This window comes from Aphelocoma coerulescens, chromosome 2, assembly GCF_041296385.1.
Source record: "Aphelocoma coerulescens isolate FSJ_1873_10779 chromosome 2, UR_Acoe_1.0, whole genome shotgun sequence".
Taxonomy (NCBI): Eukaryota; Metazoa; Chordata; class Aves; order Passeriformes; family Corvidae; genus Aphelocoma; species Aphelocoma coerulescens.
This window is the reverse complement of record NC_091015.1, coordinates 26955425-26976800: the sequence shown is the minus strand read 5'-3', so window position 1 is coordinate 26976800 and position 21376 is coordinate 26955425. Positions and strand designations below refer to the sequence as shown.

Genomic DNA, 21376 nt, shown 5'->3' with positions numbered 1-21376 from the left:
GATTTCTTTTCACTTCTCAATCAGCAGCTGAACTGAAGAACAAAAGACGTGTTTGCCATTTAATTAAAACCCTCCACATCATGGATCTCTCATGGATCTCTTAAATAAATTCTTACAATGACTCACTGTAATGGATGTTAAATAGCTCACCAGGGTACTTCACTGTGAACAATAAACTGAATTTAAAAGGCCCAGAAAACAACTGAATGTCATGATTTGCTGAACACCTTAAAATTAATTCTAAGCATAAAATCAAGTTAAAACCACTGCAAATAAAGTACATAGACAGAACAAGTAACTGAACATGAACCAAAATACCCTTAATTTTAGAGAAGCCTGCTTGTACCAGAGCCAAAAGCTGACCTACTCCTTCCACAAGGTTTTATACCTGGAACTGTGGCAAACTGTAATTTTTTGGCTTAAAGTATCATGGTGAATCACTGAAACATGCCATATTCATTTTGAAAGGGACAGAAAAAAAGAGAAAGAGTCAGTTTAAATGTTTTACTGGTGTCCAGGAATAAAAGCAGGAATAAATAATATTTTCTACTATATTTTCATTTCTGAAGAAAACTTTCTTTTTAAAGAAAACAGTACTATGCAATACCAACATATTTTGTAACAGCATCTAAAATGTGACATTACTAACAATAAAACTTTTAATTTGGTGAAAAAAAATTTCCATTTGGAATATTACTATACACTTGCAAAAATACAATTGCTTTAAAACTCAATAGATTCATTATGAAAAAACTAAAATAAATAATTTTTTTTAAAAGAGTTTTGTATCTACATACTGAGGCTCCATCTGCTCTGGGCATACTCTCCTGGGGACTACCACGGCTGATCTGAATTTTATAATCACAGAATATGCCAAGTTGGAAGGGACCCACAAGGATCAGTCCAGCTCCTGGCCCTGTACAGGACCAGAGTCACACCCTGTACCCAACAGCATTGTCCAAACACTTTACCAATGCAAATCCAAACCAGAAAGCACATTACGACAACATTACGACTAAACCAAGTGGCAACCACAATAAAGTTTTCTAGTTGAAAAGCCTTCTCAAAATCTGCAGCATTAAGTTCACAAGTCTCAACATATATTTCAATAAATAATTTAACAATAATTGAGTCTGTAGGAACTCTAGCTTATATTACTAAATTCAGCATCCTATTTTTTTCTAGCATAGGAACAAGGCTTCTCTAGCTAAGTATTTGCTGCCATCATGTGTACACTTCAAAAATTGCAAACTTATGAACAATACTTTTCCTTCATCAGGTCAAGAATCAGCCATGAGAGTACACATAAGGGCATTACAGATGTCAGCCAGAAGGTGACAACATTTCCAGGATTGCTAATGTGAGTTCTTACCTCAATATAGACTGCCTATTATAATCCAAATTCTATTACAAAGACCACATGCTTTCACTATGCAATCATAAGAAGCAAGACACTGATTATGAGTAAATGGTATTTGATGGCCCACAAAAAAATAAACCAGTTGCTCTGACTTATTCCATGCAAATATCAATACTTCCAACACCACTCAATACCTTCAGCCATGACATCTCCAAAGAAGCAATGGTGACGGGGACTTAAAACTCAAATCCTTTCACCACATTTCTTCTGGTTCAGGAAGAAAAAAAAAAAGAATAAAAAAGAATGTTGCAGTGACCTAATGTTCATTTCCTCTAAATTATGGAATAGTTCAGCAAGAATAAAAAAAATACTATAAAGTTGCATAAAACTAGTTTATCAAGTTTACACCATTCAGTGATTCCCACAACAAAAAGGAAGATGCATCTACAGTGTGTCTGTTGTTAGCCAGTCTTGAAATATGGGTGCAAGGTCAATTTAGAAGGTATTTTACAGATTTACCTAGTTACTGCAGTGAGAAAAAAGTGCATCCTGCTCTCTTTTCATCTTAGACTGCTCTGTCTCTCACTAATGTCCCTGAAACAATAAAAACCATCATATTAGCAGAACTCAACCCCCTCACACATCAATAAGCCTGAAATCCAACACTCAGTAACTCTGCTTCTAGTATGAATTCTAACTTGTTCACTAGAAATACCTCATTACTATACATTACTTCTGGAAATTACCTTTAAAAGCTGTAAGTTCAAACATTTTATCAGATACTATGATTAAATATCTTTTCCAAATTATATCCTTCAAAAATACAGTTTGAAATCAGCAGATTTGAGTCACAGAAACAAAAAATATTTGAGCAGAAATTTTCTGCTCGATGGATTCCCAGGAGTGAGCTGCACAAAAAGCAGGATATCACTAAGACGACGTATGGTTCTAAGTACAGTCAGCTTCAGCCTCAAAAGAGCCAAAGCTCTCGGCATTACAAAAGACAGCTAAAGCAACATGAATGGTGATAAAGACACTACTAAATACAAGATTATGAGGTCAAAATCTGAGGTTCAGTTTCTTGCAAAAAACAATACGCAATTAAATTACTTTAATATCAGTGAACCGTATAAAAATCTTTCATTCTTCAATGGGTACACATCCATATGTCCTATGCATAGCTCTATATATAAAAATCTGGGGCTTTAAAACCCTTCAAGATGCGTAACTCTATTTGTACAACCTCACATTATGCTGAAAGAAGAAGAAAAAAAAACCAAAACAGTTTCCAAACAATTATTCTGATGTGCTCCAGATGCCATTTAAACTTGCAGAAAATACCAATTTTGTGTCTACACAGGACAGAAAGGCACATCTATACAGTACATGCAATTACAGCACTCATAATATTATTGCAGTAATTACAAAATATGGTACTTGACAGCACTTGTAGAAAGTTGGCAGTGTTTATAGTGTTGATAGTAGAAATGCACTGACAACGCAGTAAAACCTACCATGCTTACAAAACACCATGCTGACAATATTCACACAAGTACCAAACAAATGCTAGAAGGAAGGTGTCAATAAAACACAAACAAACAGAAATCCTTGTAGCTTTGCAACTGCAATTCATACTCTGTTTGTTTGTTTGATCCACTACATTGTCTTAAAATGCAACAGAGTTCAGACCTCAATACCTTCATCTGAAAACCTAACCTGGTAAGGTTTTCTAAATTCTACTGCAAAATACTTTAAATACTAAAAATAGGGCTGTAACTCTGGAGGCAAAACAATCAGAATACCCATCTGCTCCCCTTTCCTTTCCTTTTTTTTTTTTTTTTTTTTTTGTTTAAGTGTAAGAGAAAGCAAGAAATCTAACAGCACTCGTACTTGCATACATACAACTTGAAGAAAACCTTTTTCAGACACCCATTTGCTTTCAGTAACCTGTGTCATGTTAAACTTTTTGAAATGGCTGTCAAGGAATACTGAAAAAGAGAAATCAGCCTAATTCACAGCAAGTAAGATAAACTTACATTCAAAGAGTATTTGGATATCTGAATGCACAAAGTAACAAATTGCTGATCATTGCAGCTCTAATTTAAAAAAATCTGGAGGTCCTGAGAATTATGTGTTATTACATTTATAATTTATATATAATAAAGGCTTTTGATTCCCTCAGTTTCACACACATACACAAGTACAACGGTATGTTAGTTAGCATGGTTATGCACATGCTGCCTCAAACGGCTCGGACAGAATTTTATACCACCACTAGATGGAAACCTGAGTTACCTTTTACACTGACAATTCTGTAAATGCTCCATTACTGGTTCTGCTTCTACTGTGTCTGGCTGTTTTCTTATTTAGCAATCTAGTCTCACACTGGCTGTCACCAGCCTGTACTCATTAGGAAGGTGTCCGTGGGGCAGACATTCCCAAGACTTCTACAGGATCTTCAACCCTGAGAGCATTAACAGAAATATGCCCTGCCAGTACTACCCAATGCAAGGAATAAACTGTTACACTCAGTAGAGATGCACCCCACTTCTACAGCAATTTAAACTACTCAATCTAAGTTACAGCTAATAAAATTGCTACACTCTGCCACAGAATTTCAGTTCAGGGATTCAATTCATGCCACATTTTAAGTATCAAAGGCATGCTACAAAACCATCTGAAATTTATAAACCTATTTGCACATCATGTATTTATACTTGCAGTGTACCTTGTTGTGAGGTGACTGGCACATGCAAGTGACTGACATTACTGTTGGATGTGACCCCAATGGCTTGGATATTATTTCCTGCTGTGTCAAAACACTTGTAAATAAAAACTTCAACTAGCAGATAATCAATTATCAAAACAGCCATCTGACTAGCTACATGCAATCACAGATATGACAGCATATAGATAATTGGTATGGTAACAGTACAGAAGCACTGAGAATACTGATGCCACAATTTATAAAATTTTAGATTTGGAAAATACAGCAAAGGTCTAAAACCAGTATGTACACAGGGGAAAAAAAAAAACAACAGCCCAGCTAGAAGCCACTGGCCTCAGCAGTGGGCAGATGAACCTGAAAGAGAATGATGCTGCTTTCCAGGTGAGAAGTAACAGATACCCCTTCCCACAACAGATGTGCATCATGCACAAGCAAGTGGGTATCCACCAGGCTACCCCCAGTCTCACCGCTTCAGAAAGCTCCCAGACTGCCTGGATTCTCCGTGAAAGAGAAGCAGACGCCAGCTCCTGCTTCTAAACCCGAATCTGAAAGAGCACTGAAAGGATGGAAGAGATGGCATAATATGAAAAAGATGTTATTTGCATGATACTTCACAACAGAGATCCACATGGTCAACCTTTGCAATTGCACATAAAAACTAATTCAGGACACCCGCCAAATCCTGGGTGCACCCAGGCAAAATTTCATCAGAGGTAGACTTCAAATCTTGCAACCAAGCAGGCCACCAGAAATGCTAGGTCACAGCAGCAGCCTGATTTCCTGCAGCCATTCATATCCAAATCCCACACACTCTTCAGTTTATCAGCCACAACTCCCTGGCTCTCAGAAAAGTGCAAAATTCCTTCCTGCCTTTTGAGAAATATAAAAGAAAATAGAGGAAATTGACTCCAATTTAGTTCTTACAAACTAATAACTAGTGAACACCCTAAGTGGGGGATAAAAACATAGGACTCAGTAGGAATTTACTCTTAATAAGAAGGTTTTTATCCAGATAGCCATTAAAATCACTAAAAGCAAATTCCAATGTATCCGGTAATGTTAAAATGAAATACTACCCTAAAATCCTATTTCACAACTTTAATAAAAGTAATAAAATGGCAAAAAACCTAAAGACATATTTTACTTCCAAAAAATGTATTTCTTTGTCAGGAAAAGAAAACATCTCTTATGCAGTGTACTTCACTGAAACTGAGAGCAGAATTCAGAACGCCAGCAGCAGTTTTATACAACCTACATTACTTGCTAAAAGACAGCACAAAGAGCAACCCACACATCCCATTCCCATTTCAGTCTGACTCCAGTACTGGCCACAATTTCCTCTTCCACCCTCTTTGACTATTTGCTCTTCAAATTCTCCATTCAACATTTCAACATATTTTTGAGTGCCAGTAGCTTAAAAATAAATCAAGAGGGAAGATCATACTCGCTCAGAAAATTAATAATCAGAAAGTTCTGTAAGTGTATCCACTCATGAGCAGAAAAAGACATATCAGAACAACTATATTCTCTGAAATATGACAGCATCCCACAATCATCCCAGCAAAGTAAATACTGCAAGTGACACAGACAACTGAAAATAAATTTGATGAATGACAATTATTTGTATTGCATCAAATACACCGATTTAAAAAATTTAGTCATTCCTGAGAGGCTACATGACCAGATTCCCCAGACAGTTCATTTGAAAGCTTGTAAAAAGGTTTTCAGGGTCAAGAGTGGCCAAAGAATTTCCACGGCAGTTTATTCAATCTATTAGATTGAGAAAACGTTGTGTAATTCTGCAGAATGATTCTGCTCATCTTAGAGACAGTCCAGGCCTTCTCATCTACACAGTCAGGCTTTTTAAAAAAGCCACGTACAAAACAGTAATTTTCAAAATTAATGCTTAAATGTGAAACAAATTGTTACTGAAATTATTCCACTGAATATTGTACCTATTGCAACCTGAAATAATCAATACTATCTTAATATTACCTATCTTATGTAAGCATTCTCATCAACTACCATATGATTTAGAAGACTGTTGAACTAATTGACTTATCATACCTGTCAACATTAATTCAATAGCATTCCAAGGTAATAATCAGTATCAATCTAATTATATCAGCAGTCTCCTGTAAATGAGTACCAATTATTTTAATTAAAATATTAAATATTTAGAAAATAGATAGGAACATATATTAATAATTTATATGCTTAATTTGAATCTACCTGAACAAGCATAATTCCTGAACAACAAAGCTTTGTATCCCCCTTTAATATTTTCCAGCAGTTTCCAGACACAAACTAGCAATCCAATACCAATGATAGCAAAACCATAATAGTTATATTCTTCTACTTTTATATAAATACATATGGATTCGAAGTCTATTATTGGTCATACTCACTTAAGAACTCTTCCAAGAATATTCAGTAGATAGTTTCCCTATTTTATAAATGCAAATAGGTCAGCTTAGGTTTCCTACAAAACTACATTAGCCATCTACATGGTTGGCTCTAACACTAAATCCCTCAATTTCTGTGCATTCTAAACAAGCAGATCCCTTCTCATCTCCTTTACAGGAAAACAACATGAACTATTCACTACTACAGCAAATATAATTTCAGAGCTTTTTACCTCTTTTTTGCCCCCTTTATTTTTAAAGCTGATCTTAGAAACCTCCCTACAGGTTTTCCATTATGTTTCACAAGAAATAAAGGAAATTTGTTCAGTTTGTGAGACACAATCACAGAATCATTCAGACTGGAAAAGACTTCTAAGGTCATCGAGTCCAACCTTTGATCGAACACAACTTGTCAACTAAAACATGGCACTAAGTGCCACATCCAGTCATTTCCTGAACACTTCCAGGGATAGTGATTCTACCACTTCCCCAGGCACTATGTTCTTAACAACCATTTTTGTGAAGAAATTCCTTCTGATGTCCACCCTGAACCTCCACGTGGCACAACCTGAGGCTTTATTCTCTCACCCTGTCACCAGCTGCCTAGGACAAGAGGCTGACTTCCACCTGGCTACTACCTCAAATTAATATGCCCAGTTCCCTTGAATCAGCATAATTTAAATAGTAAGGGAAGCAGGGGGATCAACTGAGGCAAACATAATGTGATTGAAATGCCAAGCCTGTTTCCTAACCATTTAGCTAATATGAATCAAACTGGAGGACAAGAAAGCACACCACAGACTATGAACTAGTATATTCAAGCACACCCAGAAGGTCTGACTACCCAAAAAGAACCTGAAGAGTTTTAGCAATAGTCAAGTAGTTTCATGTTAAAATAAGACATCCTTGGAAATTTTGATTCAAAAAGCATTTGGGATGACTTATTAAGATTACACTGCATATTGAAATCCTCATTCACAGTCAAGAAACATCACTGCAATCATCATATCCATAATCTTTACCCTCTGATGAATATACATCAAGACATATTATTTTAACATAAAATTAAGAATACTAATTTTCTGCAACATGAGACATCATGCCACTCTGTACCAGATGCCCTGCCCTGCATGCAACAGAAGGCATGAGGAAAGAACATTTCCAGATGGAAGCTGAATATTGACAACACTAAAGTGCATACAGCAAGGTATATACTTAGCCTAATGAACAAACAAATCGCGAAGAAAAATGTTGGAAATGCAACACACCAAAATACTGTTATCAGAGCTGTAACTATGCATTTTTCCAAAAAAAGAAGGAAACTTAAACTTAACAGGAAATTTAAACAAGCACTTTGTATTAATGTTGTAGTGATTTGTTTGGGTGGATCTTTTTGTTTGGTTTGTTTGGTTTTTGTTTTGTTTAATAAAATTAGCATTATCACAGCTTCACTCAGGGCTACCTGTGCGACTCTTAGGCAAGAACCAGGCCCTTCACAGCTATGCTGGTGTGTCCTGCAGAAACTGTCCTAGAGCTTCCAGCCTGTTTCTGGTCAAAAGAGTGTCCTGCTGCCCAGGAAGGGTGCAAAGAATAAAGCACAAGAGAAAAAAGTGGTGCACAATACAGCTGCTCACCACCTTCTGACTGATGCCCTGCCCATGCCTGAGCAGTCATCAACCCCTCATGGCCAACTTCCCCCAGTATATATACTGAACATACTATAGGTTGTATGGTATGGAATATCCATTTGGCCACTTTGTATCAGCTGTCCTGGCTATTCTCCCTCCCAGCTTCCTGTGCATCTCCTCACTGGCAGAGCACGGGCATCTGAAAAATACTTGATTTAGAGTAAGCACACTTAGGAACAGCTAAAACAGTGCATTACCAACATTATTCTCATACTAAATCCAAAACACAGCACTGAACAAGCTGCTACAATGAAAATTACCTCTATCTTAGCCAAAACCAGGTCAGACGACTGACACCAACATGAATTAGCATGTAATTAGAGCCCAGAGTTACCTAATCCATGTTTGTCCACAGTCCACTTTCCTCAATTACCTAGTTCAAGTCTTCATGGGGCTGGGAACCACAGCATAACACAAGATGCAAAGCTAGTCTCACAGGCCAAAAAAGTGAAAGTCTCATTTAAATTCCACACTTGAAATAGATTATTATTTGGGTGAGAAAAAGATCCCAGAACAAAACAAAAATTAAAGATGAGAAGAAACGTTAACTATCTGATAATATCTCCCAGCACCTTGTTAGAAGACAGACATATTTGCAAAGTTCTTTATACTCACATACTCAAAACAGTTATTAAATTAGTTTCCTTTCCTTGAACATATCATAGCTAATAGCACTAAATGTCAGGTTTCAAAAACCAACTTCTGTTACTTGTAGTCCAATTTTTGTCAGAATTTTCCCTATAATCTACTTTTAAAACATTTCAAAACTGAGAAATATTTTCACTATTTGTTTACTTCACTTTAAAGATGGCTAAAGATATTTCAATGTAAACATTTCAATGTAAACATTTACTTCCTTTTCTAAAACTATTTTAAGGAAGATTTTAGCACTGAAAATAGTAACCTGTAACTTGTCTTTTTAGCTCATGTTAAAATTGAAAGCAGTGATGCAGAAACATTTCAGCAGTATCAAGTAAATGGCAACTGAGAATTACAATAGCTTCAGGCATCCGAGAGGTAGATAAAAATTTCTCTGATCTGAGGATCTATCAGTTGGCAAGAGGCAATTAAAATACACTTAATCCTTTCCTCTGTAGAGAACACCAGGCAGTCTTCTCCCTGCTTATTCCTGATGCCCCAGTCCAAGTTACTTTAACCCACAAGATTTCAGCTACTGCAGGTAGAAGAGATGAGTCAGTTCTCTCCTATTACCCTTCTACTGGTAAACTGGGAGGCAATGGATGCTACCTATGCTAACCACCTTCCATTGCAAAGCAGAACAGAATTTCCTTCCACAGAAAGGAAAATAGTTTTGAGATTCAAAAATACTACCACACCAGTAGTTCAAGAAGCATGAAAATTAATGGGAAGCTTGTCTATACTTTTATCTCTTGCAGCTGTGTTCATACTTTAACTGCAGCTTGTCTGTGAAGTGTCTATACATTTGCCTGCCATGTGGACTTTTTGGGGGACCTATTAATATGCTAATATCTGCTGGGGTCCAGGCATGTGGGGAAAGCACCTTATGGGTCTCCATCCTCTGCTGCTTACAAAACTTGTTATAACCGCATCACTCGGGAGTGATCTTCTTTTCTATCCTTGGTAAAACCATGCACTAAGTTCAGGGGAAGGGGTGTTAAGACAGAGAAGCAATGTTCACATAAGACTTGTTTCCTTAAGAAACACTGAAAAAATGTCACTCAAAACTGAAATGCAAGTTCATAGGGAAGCTATGTACTTAGCTAATTATAATTATACAATTAGTTATGTATGTAGCTATAAATATGTATATAGACTTATATAATCTATTGTAATAGATCATCCAGATAATTGTGTGTGTATTTATATATACCTAATTATCTAACTGTTGTCACTCTGTTACATATACCTGTGTGTCCATAACTACGATCACAAATATTTGAGGCAAGGCAATGAGAACCATGAAAGACAACCTGCCCAGAGACATGGCGCTACAAGGCATTCTGCACCTCTGTAAGGAGCTCGCCTTTCAGGGGAGCACGCCCGAGGAGACAGAATCAACTGGGCTGGAAAAGACCTCTGAGATCACCGAGTCCAACCTCTGAACAGCTGCGCCCGCCCGGCGCCCCTGACCTTGCCGGGGCCTGCCCTGCGCCCCGCCGGGCCCCGCCGCTCCCGGCCGCGTCCTTGCCCCGCAGGGCGGCGGGCACTTGCCTCCCACTCCCGCAGGAAGCGCTGAGCCTCGGCAGGCCCGGCCGCCTTGTGCCTCCGGAACTCCTCCTTGACGTAGCGGTCGCCCAGGTGGCGCAGGGCGGGCGGCAGCGCCCGGTGCAGCTGCAGGATGCGGCGGTACAGGCGGCGCGCTCCGCCCGCCATGGCGGCGGCCGTGCGGGGCGGGCCGAGGGCCGGGCCGCGCCTCCTCCGCGGCCGCCGCGCCAAACCAGCGCTCAGCGGGCCCTGTGGGGCGGCACCGCTCGTCAACTTGGAGGCGGTGTCTGCTCTGTGGTGTTCTAAACGGTACCGAGAAATGCAGTTGGAAATTGCAGATGTGAAAATGCATGGAGGATGTTGTTTTAAAAAGACGGATGTGGGTGGCAGGGATCACGAGATATAGATATAGATATACATAGATAGATATAGATATAGATATAGATATAGATATAGATATAGATATAGATATAGATATAGATATAGATATAGATATAGATATAGATATAGATAGAGGAAACAGTTCATTTTTGGCTCCAGATTCACCACCAGAAGAACAGACTGTGCACTTAACACCAGGGTAGAGTGTGGCACAAATTAATTACGCCACTAAGCCCAAGCTTCATACGCTTAAATTTTATTTACTTGCATTTTCACTGTGAGACGAGAGGAGCCATAGCAAGAAACCTTACCGCTTCCGTGGGGCTGCTGGGCACTTTGTGCCACCACGTTGTCACTACCGAGCTCCTGCTTCCTCCTACTTCCCACTTACAGCCCAGGCTCCAGCTCCCTAGCTCTCCATAAAGCTTTTCAGCAGCTTAACATTGCATCCAACTCGCCCATGTGGAAAAACCTTCAAATGTCAACAGTCATAGATACTATGGAAAAAGCAGAGTCAGGCGGTGGCAGCAGTGGCAAAAGTCCTGCCTCACTATGGGTGAGTGTTAAGCTCCTTCCAGCCAGTCAAATTCCTCACGATTCAAAACAAAAACTAAACATTTCCATAGACCGGGGAGCATTAAGCTTTACTAAAATACTAGAAAATTACGTAAAAGTTTACTGCCTCATCAAAAGCCCAAGTCATGATATGAGAGCCACAGCGTAAAAGAGCAAAGTACAGGCAATTTTACTGACTGCTATTTCTTTATGCTTATTTATTGTCCTAAGCACTTCACTGATGGAAAACTGAAGTTCCTAGTAACACAAAGTTACTGAAATAAAAGCAAATGCTTATAGGTTCACTTTTCCTCAACGACAGTCTCCTGTCCTTTTTATGCTGGTGATGCTGTCGGAGTGAGCAGTCAAGCCCTGGAAGAGGTGGCCTGATCCTAAAATTGATTGGTATTGCTATATTTTCAAACTGTATTTTCTGCAGACAGTTCTTTGAGGAAGGATTTCTGGACCTAATGCATTTTGTCTAGCATATGTCGTTCAATATGTTCACAGTTTAAAAGGATTGAGGTTAAAAAACTGATTTGTGGTATCACTTATTTGCAGTGATGCAATTCCACCGGATCATGTCAGGGTGCATTCATTTACAGAAATTATTAAATATTTTATTATATCTTGACCACCTCATGTTGCACATTGAGAGCCTTCTCCTTGCTACATCCACCGTGTGTGGTTTTTAGGAATCCTCTTCCTTCCATGGCCTGCTTAAGCCCTCTGCTGGGCACTCACTTTGCCACTCAGATACTCACCAGGCTCTTCAAATACCAACTCAGGCAGATGTGTGACCTTCAACGTTTCTTACATCTTGTCTTTCTGTCCATAGAGATCAAAAGCCATTTTTGCTCATCCTGTGGGGCAAGTTGTTCCTGCCCAGGAGGATTCCTGCAGCATCTCTGCACCTCCAGGCTGCTTCAGCTGCAGCTCTTGAGCCTCTTCCTTGCACCTTCCCTAGGTCCTGCTAGAGGAGTGAATAATTTACCAGTGCATTCCCCATGGAGCAGAAGATAGAGCTATAAGCTCATCAAGCTGCTGATAACAGTCTAAGTTGTCAGTCTTCATCTATTAACAATTTTTATATGCCGAAGTCCTCAAAGGTCTCTGCACTGTCAGGCAATGTGGAGAGGCAGCAGAGGAGTTGAGTTATTCTTTGTGTATGGGCACAAAAGGTCTTACCATCAGAACTCATTAGGATAGGATAGGATAGGATATGATATATGATATTAGATGTATTATTTCCATATAATGACCTCTCAATCGTCAGTACTCAAAATATCTGTGCCACACTTTGAATCCAGACACAATTTTAGTTAACACGCATGAGTGCAGCTCCTTTGCTTGCCTCTTGTTGGTTCCTGCCTCTGCTTCCAGGCAGCATTGCTTCTGTGCAGGGCGCTGGGGCATCTGTTCTACTGCTCCTGGTGCTCCACAGCCTGGGAGCACTTCTTAGCTTGCATCTAAGAAAGAGGCACCTCAGGAGAATGGTTCATCCCACTCCTTTTTGGGCAAGTGGAGGCAATTAATCACTACTTCAAGTGTTGATAGAAGGATGTACTGTGGTACATGTGATTTAGACAACCTGTTAAGGATTATTCTGTATCCAACTGGGCTTTAGAGAACTGGCCCAGTGTTCATTGTGCTAGAATTGGTGTGGATCCTATCAGTGTCTTTGTGCCATACTCCATCATAGTGCCTTTGGATCTGGGGAGGCAGTGTCAGCTTTGCAATAGGTCAGCACAAAGGCAGGTGGAGTGGCTTAGCCAATATATTAAATCTCTATTTGCATGGCTGGTAACGGTGTGAGTAGCATCTCAGCCTTTTCCCAAGGACTTACAAGAAATCTGTGGTAAAGCATGGATGCAAAGTGGCCTAGTTTCTTAGCCATCCTTCTGAGCTTTTGGCCCTGTGAATCTGCTAGAGTGGCCATCTTGTTTGCTACAGTCCTAATTCCAAATGTAGAAAGACTGGAGGAACACTTCCATGTTTATTTTTTCCTTTTATCAGTGCTATGTTGACTAAAGAAGGTGAAGCTGAAGTATTTATTGAGCTGGTATAATTGCTGTAATTTTTTAAATTATCAAGAGCATCCTGAGAGAAGTTCTTTTTATGAATCAAAATAAATGATTAAATATAGAATGCATTGATGTGATATTTCTTTCCAGAACTGTTGGTAGTCCTGATGAAGCTAAATTGTATTGTCATATTTTAAAAAACCTCCACAGAATAATCTGCAATCTTCTTCTATAAACTGTGGATGAATGTTAAAGTACAGTCTAATTTCCTGCTATTAAAGAAAAAAGTATAGCCCTGCCCCATGTTTCCTTTTTTTTTGCATTGTGCAGATCACAATAAAATTGCATCTCTTACTTCAGAACTATGATGTTTTTAATAAACTCTCTAAGCATTTGAATATATTCAAGACAGTTTCTTTTTCCATGCTATTCCAGACCAAGGCAGATTCAAAACCTAAGCCAAAGATCTGTTATGATAGCACAAGTTGTCTACTAAACATTCTGTGGCATCTTCCAATGTGCTTCATAAACTAAAAAGACACAGAATTATCCCTGCTCTGTGGGAGACAGCTGCAAAATTAATACTTCCATAAATTACTTAGAAAAAGCTATGGGTACTTAGAGATTCTGAGGATGCTTCTGCCTCTGTCAAAGTGGAGTAGAGTTTTGTCCTTGATTCAACAGAAGCAGAATCAGTCCTAGAATGGGACTGTCTGCTTCAACACCCACCCTAAAGTTGGACATGCAGCCTACTATACATGGATGCTGTGAAAAATGGACCAGCTGTTTCCCCAGGGCTTGGGGAAATGCAGCTGATGAGGATACCGGTCATGTTTGGTGTTGGCTGCAGAGGCAACTGCCTGTCCATGTCTGGCCCAGCATTCTTCACACAGTCCATGCTTGGTATGCTCCAAGCTGGTCAGCAGAGCATGGTAGTGAGAGCAGGATTTTCTTCCAAAAGCTCCATTTCAGTGAGGAAAAAAGACGCCATAATAGATGTGATTTGGTGCATCTCATCAGGATGGCTTCAGGTACTCACTCATGCATCTGGTAGTAGGATTAAAACAAATAATAGAATGTATTTCTGATGAAATAAATACAGCACATGACGATTTTGGAAGGGAGAGGCAGTCAGCTGTTTTTGGACTACAGTCAATTTCAGGCCTGGCACGCTGGTAGCTTTTGGAAATTAAAAGGAAGTTCTGCTTTGGTTCAGCTTATGCTAGAGCTGCTCATTCATTGCAGGATTTCTTGTACTTTCATCTGAAGCACATGATCGGTATCATCCGAAACAAATTTTTGACAGTTCTGAGGAAGCTCTGCTTGCCTGCTGCAGACATGAAAGATGCCAAGTGTGTTAAAATATTCAGAGAATTTAGCTACCAAACTCTATCAAGTTTCTGCTTGAATATGTGTGAGCATAGCTTTGCAGCAAGCCAAGTGTAGGCAGCATCAGTGCAGAGGAGTGCCAGGCTTGCACGTGGACCCCCCCCGCTCACCATCTCCCCACCTTCATCTCCTCGCCCTAGTCCAGCGCTGGATTTCAAAGCACACATGCACCAGCATGTCTCAGGGAAATGTTGTGAAAGAAAGGTGATTGTGATTAGCCTTGTGAGGGTTTTCTTTAATCTCATTTCAGAAACATCTAGTATTCAGTGGAAATTTTCTAAAAGAGTTCAACTCAGTGAACTGATCCAAAATTAAAATTTTGGGTAGAATGATTAAAGAGCATCAAAACTCAATGTAATGGCAGGCAAGATGGTTTTAGGGGGAAAATCCTACACCTTCTTTTATAGATGGTGCCAAGTCAGACTGTGAACTGGAAATCTTTTTCATCCTTAAGCTATTATTGTTTTCAACATTCAAAGAAAATGCCCAAAAGGTTGCCCATATTACAAAATAATTCTTTTACTTTTGAAAATTCAAACAGAATTTGAAAATGCCAGTATTTGGAATTGCTGTGTGTCTTCTTCTCTTGTGAACAATCTTTTTGTTAAATACAGTACTAGTTCACCTGGTTAATCTACCACATGCTGTTCTGTTTAACTGCATTCAAATTCTGTAAGACATGCAATATTCTGCTCTTAATTCACATAGTAAGGGAATTAACAGGAGAATGTTGATGCTAAAATAAATACAATTTGAAAGCACACTTTTTATTATTTCAAATATAGTATAAAGTGTGCACTATTCATAGGTAAGGCTTTATTTTCCTGTTCTACTTATTAAGTCACTGTAAAACTTAAAGCCATGCAAAGATGCTTCCACAAATCCATTAAAATTCCTTCCAGGATAACACAAAACAAGTGCAGAAATTTTTATGTTGATGCTTTTAACAGAGGGTGGAAACAGAAAAAGTTAGTAGATAATCAAATTTAAAAATTAATACTTTTTAAAGCTGCAGAAAAGACCATATGTATGTGATTGCAAAAGCATAGCCCAGCCTCAAAGCATCAGGAGGGGAGCACAAGTGAGCCCCTTCTGATCGGTGGTGTCCATGGGTCCTGGGAGCTCCAGATGATGTGCTGGCATGCCCTGAAGTCTAAACTCAGGGAATAAATCTAACTAGGCTACATCACTTCCAAACTTTTAGCCCAGCTTCACATTAACCCAAGAGGAATTTAAAGTGCAACATAAATGTGTTTAAATGAAGTTAGAAGAAAGCTTGTTGTCCCATCTCCTGTTTTAATTAAATATGTCTTATATGAAAAGCATAGCTTACAGAGGCAAGGTTTGTGGTTTCTCTGGCAGCATTGCAGCTCTGAGTAAACACACCATAGTATTATTTTGTTTGCTTTCTTTCCTAATTAACTTTTTTAAGTTTTCCTCTGCTCTCTGTGTGGCTGCTTCAGTTTTGGCATTAGTACTGAGCCAAAGGGGACTGGGAAGAAGACTATGCTTTTTCTTTCTCCTTCCCTCCACCAAGTAATCACAGACCAGTTGGAAATCCCTTCTTGCTTTTTTAAGATATATAGGTAACAGGATACATGTCACCAAGAAAGCATGAGCCCTGTGGCTGATACTGATCTGGGAGCCCATACCTTCCTACTGGGAGAGAAACTAAGCCATTGACTGCACTGACCATGGGAGGTGCAGCTGCAAGTGCCCAGGCAGTGCTGCACACTTCAGAGCAGAAATCAGGGCAAACACACAAAATTTGAAGCCAAGCATAAATTTTGTCAGCCTTTGAGAGTGTTTGGATTTCTCCTTTTTACCATCCTTAGTGGTTACAGGTTTTCAGGTTCAAGGCTTTGCTATAACACTGCTATTGTTTCACAAATCCAGATCATTGTCTGCTGTTTAAAATGAAGCATGCATAATCCAACATCATTCATTATTTTGGCATAAACAGTATGCTATCAGCAGAGCACATGTTCCATCTCAGGTCTCTAGCACTTTGATAGCCCTCTGAATACATCCAGTCTGTCCAAGACAATTTAACATGCAGGCCAAGTTCTGGAATACTTAACTGGCCTCACGTTAAAAACAGTTGGCGTCACCTTTGGTGTGCAGCCTTGGATAGGCATCTCTTGTCTCTATCCAGTTTCTGATGTTGTAATCAATCAGGAAAACAAATTCAACATGAAACTGTGTAGCTCTGAAACTGTTTGTGTGTTTTTGTTGTGTTCCCTGCCCTGAAACTCAGCACCACACTGCAGACTGGGGGTGTATCTGGATGGCTACTCATCCAAGGTTTATTATTCACTGGATCTGGTAATATTTGTAATTACATTTCTTGATAGTCAGGATTTTCCTATGTGGTTTCTTGATATAACATCTTGTGTTAATGGTTGAGATTCAGGATGGCACTATAGGATACCACATGAAAGAAAGGAGCTTTTAAATAAATATTTAAAGCTCCTTAAACCCTTCTATCCAACATCACTATCACTATTAATCAGTTCCTCCCTCCGCCCCCTCCCCAAACCCCCTGAAGGCAGGATCAGTGGTAATCAAAAGACATGTAGCATTTGTTAGTATTGAAATGATCACCTCTGTGAGATACGGTTTTTAATGGTGAGTTTATTGCTGTTGCTTTGTGAATTATGGCTTTTCACTTCTCCTGAACCAAAACAAAAGTTATTTGCAAGGTGCCACAGGAATAATTTTTAGACTGAAAAACAAGTAAGTTAGTGATCCCAAACTCCTTGCTGCTTTGTGGAAGTGGCATTTGGTTTTTTACTTCTTAGAGATTTGATTTTAAACTGAGATGTTGAAAGATAACTTGTTCTTGTATGCTATGGAGCAGTAGCAGCTCCAGGTGCTATAGAAAGCACAGACCAAGACGTAGGGATAAAAATTTCAACTGTGCCAGTCTAATATGTTAGACAGTAAGATGGTCACAATCTCTTGAAAGGAAAAAAGTTGGAGACTTTTCACTGATGGGGTATAGCAATTACAATTGTCCTAGCATTGTTATTCTCCAGTGTTATTTTCCCACCATATATAAATTATAATTTTTTTATATTCACTAGTAGGGTACAAAGATAATGTATATTTAAAAATAATTGACAATGAATCTTGAAAGCAAGCTGTTTAAAGGTGTAGCAATATACTCCTGCAGCTTATGGTGAAAATGACATTCTGTAGGACAGATTATTTTTCTGTGAGCTCTAAAATTCAAATGATTGCTGTGTCATCTTGAAAAATTGGAGAATCCCATCCAGGTCTAGGGTACAGTGTCTATTTCAAATATCAGGTTGTGATATCAAAAGCTGTACTTGAGGGGATCAGTACATCAGAAATTCTTCAAAAGGACAAGAGTTTTACCCCTTCTGTTGTTCAGCTTCATATACCAAAACTGTACTCTTCACAGCTTCCAGAGGTCTTTGCTGGGACTCATTTACTGTCTTCCTGCACTCTGTTTTCAAAATTATGCCCTGGGAGCAAAACTTCTCATTTAAGACCTGGATTTCAAAGTGCTCTGAAATCCACAGGCATCTCCAACATGTTTTGAAAATTGTTACACCTCACCGGAGCCAGAGGCAACATTATCCATGCAGGTCTGAAGTCAGTTGGTCTAACAGGTCTTCAGATAATACCCTTTCTTTTCAACCTTCCCAGGAGGACTGCATTTTATATGCTCGGAAATCCACTGGGATATGATGATTGTCTTGAAAACTTAGTCGTGACAATAACTGTGGAACACTTCACTGTAAATTTGGAGTAATTCCTCCCTCCCTGTGGAGATGCTTAGCAATTTTTGATTCTTGATTTTTTTTTTTTTTGGTAAACAGGTCAGAGAAATCTGAGGGTATGAAATCCAGGAAATATGTGTATATTGCAGACTGATCCTAAGCTTAATTCTTCAGCTAACCAAACTGACTATTGAAATTTGGTAAACAGCCAGTTGAGAAATATTTAACACTACTAATGCTTTAGAAAAGATAAAACAAAATCAAAAATTACTTTTCTGATACTAGAACGTGAATCATTTCTCTTGCTGTCAGTAAATACTTTCAATTCCTTCTGAAGTGTTGTCTCTGTGATACACGTGCTGCTGTACAAGCAAAGGAATAGATATGCCACAGATAAGCCACACAAGTAGTATGCACTGTATGTGCATAAACCTGTTTTTATATAAATGTATATACATATACTTACACCCACATGCCCCTCCAAACTCACATATTTATGTCCATGGACACAAATACACACACACACAAGCACACACAAAACTGCTTTGTTACTATAACATTCTGAAGTAGCATACCAAAACTATATTTCCCTGGCTTATTTTGTAATCAGATTTTTAAGGCTTTTAATAGGGTGCTGGGTTTTTTTGTCCTTCTGGTAACTCATTCCAGTACTTCCCACAATATAAACTGTGTCCTGTGCATGTGTACTTGACACTCACCGATTGCTTGGCACGTTGCCTATCAAAATGTGCCTCCAGGTACACTGAGATTGTCTGAGAGTACCACATTGCCATTCAACGTATGGGAAACTTGAGAAACTGAGGCATCATGCCAACCTAGCATTCAGTAAGATAGTGTCAGAGATGGTACAACAACTTAAGGCTTTCCCGTGTCTCAATTCAGCACTTCAGCCAATAGCTGATATTATCTCTGAGGTTTGCACAACTTTGTATTATTGCACACTGTGTCAATGTGTCAGTTTTTATTTAAAACTTTTTGGACAATACATCATCATCATTATATGATGTATTACCCATACAAATCAATGTAAAGTCTATGGGGATTTTAGTAAATGCTTTCTATATATCCTGTAGAGGCTCACTCAACAAAAGGAACATGCAGCTATTGAGATCTGAAGCTTTAACCCTAAAATGAACTGAAGGGTGTTCCCACAGCAAAGCTGGAAATGCCCCTGGCAGCAAAAGACTTGAAAGATACTGATTGTCTCTAGCTGACATTCAGTAACAGAAATATATCTTAAGGCAAGATTAAAACATTCATTAAAGAGTGAAAATAGAACATCATTACAAAAAAAAAAAGAGGTTTCCCTCTTACTCTTTAGTAGTTACAAAACATTCTTCTGGCTCTTTAATTGCTGCTTGCAAAGGCTCTGTACTGAGTCATTTAGTTTCTGAAAGTAACAACACTGTCCTAGCCTTCTTATTGGCATTTACTCCTATGCCACCCACATTGAGCTCCAAATCTGGATCCAAGGATTGCTGAGCTGTGAAGACTGTATTTGTGTAATTCTGCCAGCAACCACTCATATAACCTCAGAAGAATCAAAGAGAACTAAATGCTGAAACATTCAAATGTTATATGAACACCAACTACCAGGAGATGCTCACAAGCTTAAGGATATTTTATTTTCATCCTGTTCCATTTTCTGGTAGGTCTTTTCAGGGTGGAGAAGGATAGGAAATGGTCAAAGACAGCTCTGTGTTTGGTCATTTAGCAAAGTAGAAGTTCTGTATTCTATCTGTCTCATCTCCAGATGGTGGTAAGCCAAATCTCAGCATTGTACCACACTGCAGGACCAGAGAAAGACAGATGAGTGTTGCCACAGGAGGAAAAAAATGTATTTTAAAGGAGATGAGGACTAAAAACTACTAAGAATTATTACCATGGCTATGTTGTTTAGACATTCCACAGTTGGCTTATTCACTGTCTAGTAATCATCCCGTCCTCACTGGGTATCTCCTTGCTGAAGAAAATAAAGAGATTTACCCAGGACCAACAAGGGGTCAAGGCAAGATGAGAATAGCCTCAACATCAGCATCTTCACCTGCCTCTCTTGGCTTCACCCCTCACTCTGGGAGCTCCTGTGTCCAGTTTTGCACGTCCCAGAGGAGTCTTGTCTTTAGGCTTGACAGACGATGCTCTAAGGCTGGAAATGAAGTGTTCTTTACATCTAGAGTCTGGATTAAGTGTCCTAAGGATGGCATAGGCTCTGTGCTCCCAAAAAGCAGGATATTCTAGGATGTCTCAAAGTGAGCAAACAAGGTGAGTAGTGCAGTTCCCTCCTGAAGTGTGTCCAGATGGAGACTGCAGTTTTGTGCATGCGAAGTTCTCTGGTTCATCTCTACATGTGTATGTGGAGAAGGTATATATTTATGCATCCACATATGCAAACGGATCTCTGTATTGAAAACAATAATGCAGAAAATTATATAAGGGGCTCCTCCCAACTTTGTTTAACTGGAAATAGCAGTGACCTGAGGACAAATTTTCTTCCAACTGTGTTTTTAACCAGGGTGCTTAGACCTCCCACCTTTACTTTCTGAGACTACATTAATATTTTTCAAGTATTTAACTGCCCCGCTGTATTTCCTCACTCTTCAAAATTAAACAAAATTATTTGATTCATTTCAAGTTTAAGTAATGAATTTCTCATCATTTTTACTCCCTAAATCCCATGCACAAGCATTAGGCTGCTTTGTCTGGGATGCATTGGCTGAGTGGAAGATGTTTATTTGTAATAAGGATTCAAGAAAATCCCCTGTATCCACTGGAAATTATAAACATAGAAATATCTCCACGAGTCTTTGGTTTGTTAAAAGAATTGTATTTCAAGTTGCTATCTTTAGGTCCCAGCTTGACAGCACAGTATCTCTTTAAACAAATAACCCA

The 21376-nt window shown here is 38.9% G+C and overlaps 1 protein-coding gene across 1 annotated transcript in view; it reads right to left on the bottom strand.

Moving 5' to 3' along the window:
- LOC138106373 (succinate dehydrogenase assembly factor 3, mitochondrial-like) overlaps positions 1-10574 on the bottom strand; it is a 32672-nt gene extending 22098 nt beyond the window's left edge. The window contains exon 1 of the mRNA XM_069006882.1: positions 10375-10574. Coding sequence (XP_068862983.1) covers positions 10375-10536 — 162 coding nt within the window. The 5' untranslated portion in view covers positions 10537-10574. The remainder of the gene's footprint in view (positions 1-10374) is intronic.
- Between the last annotated feature and the right edge of the window lie 10802 nt (positions 10575-21376).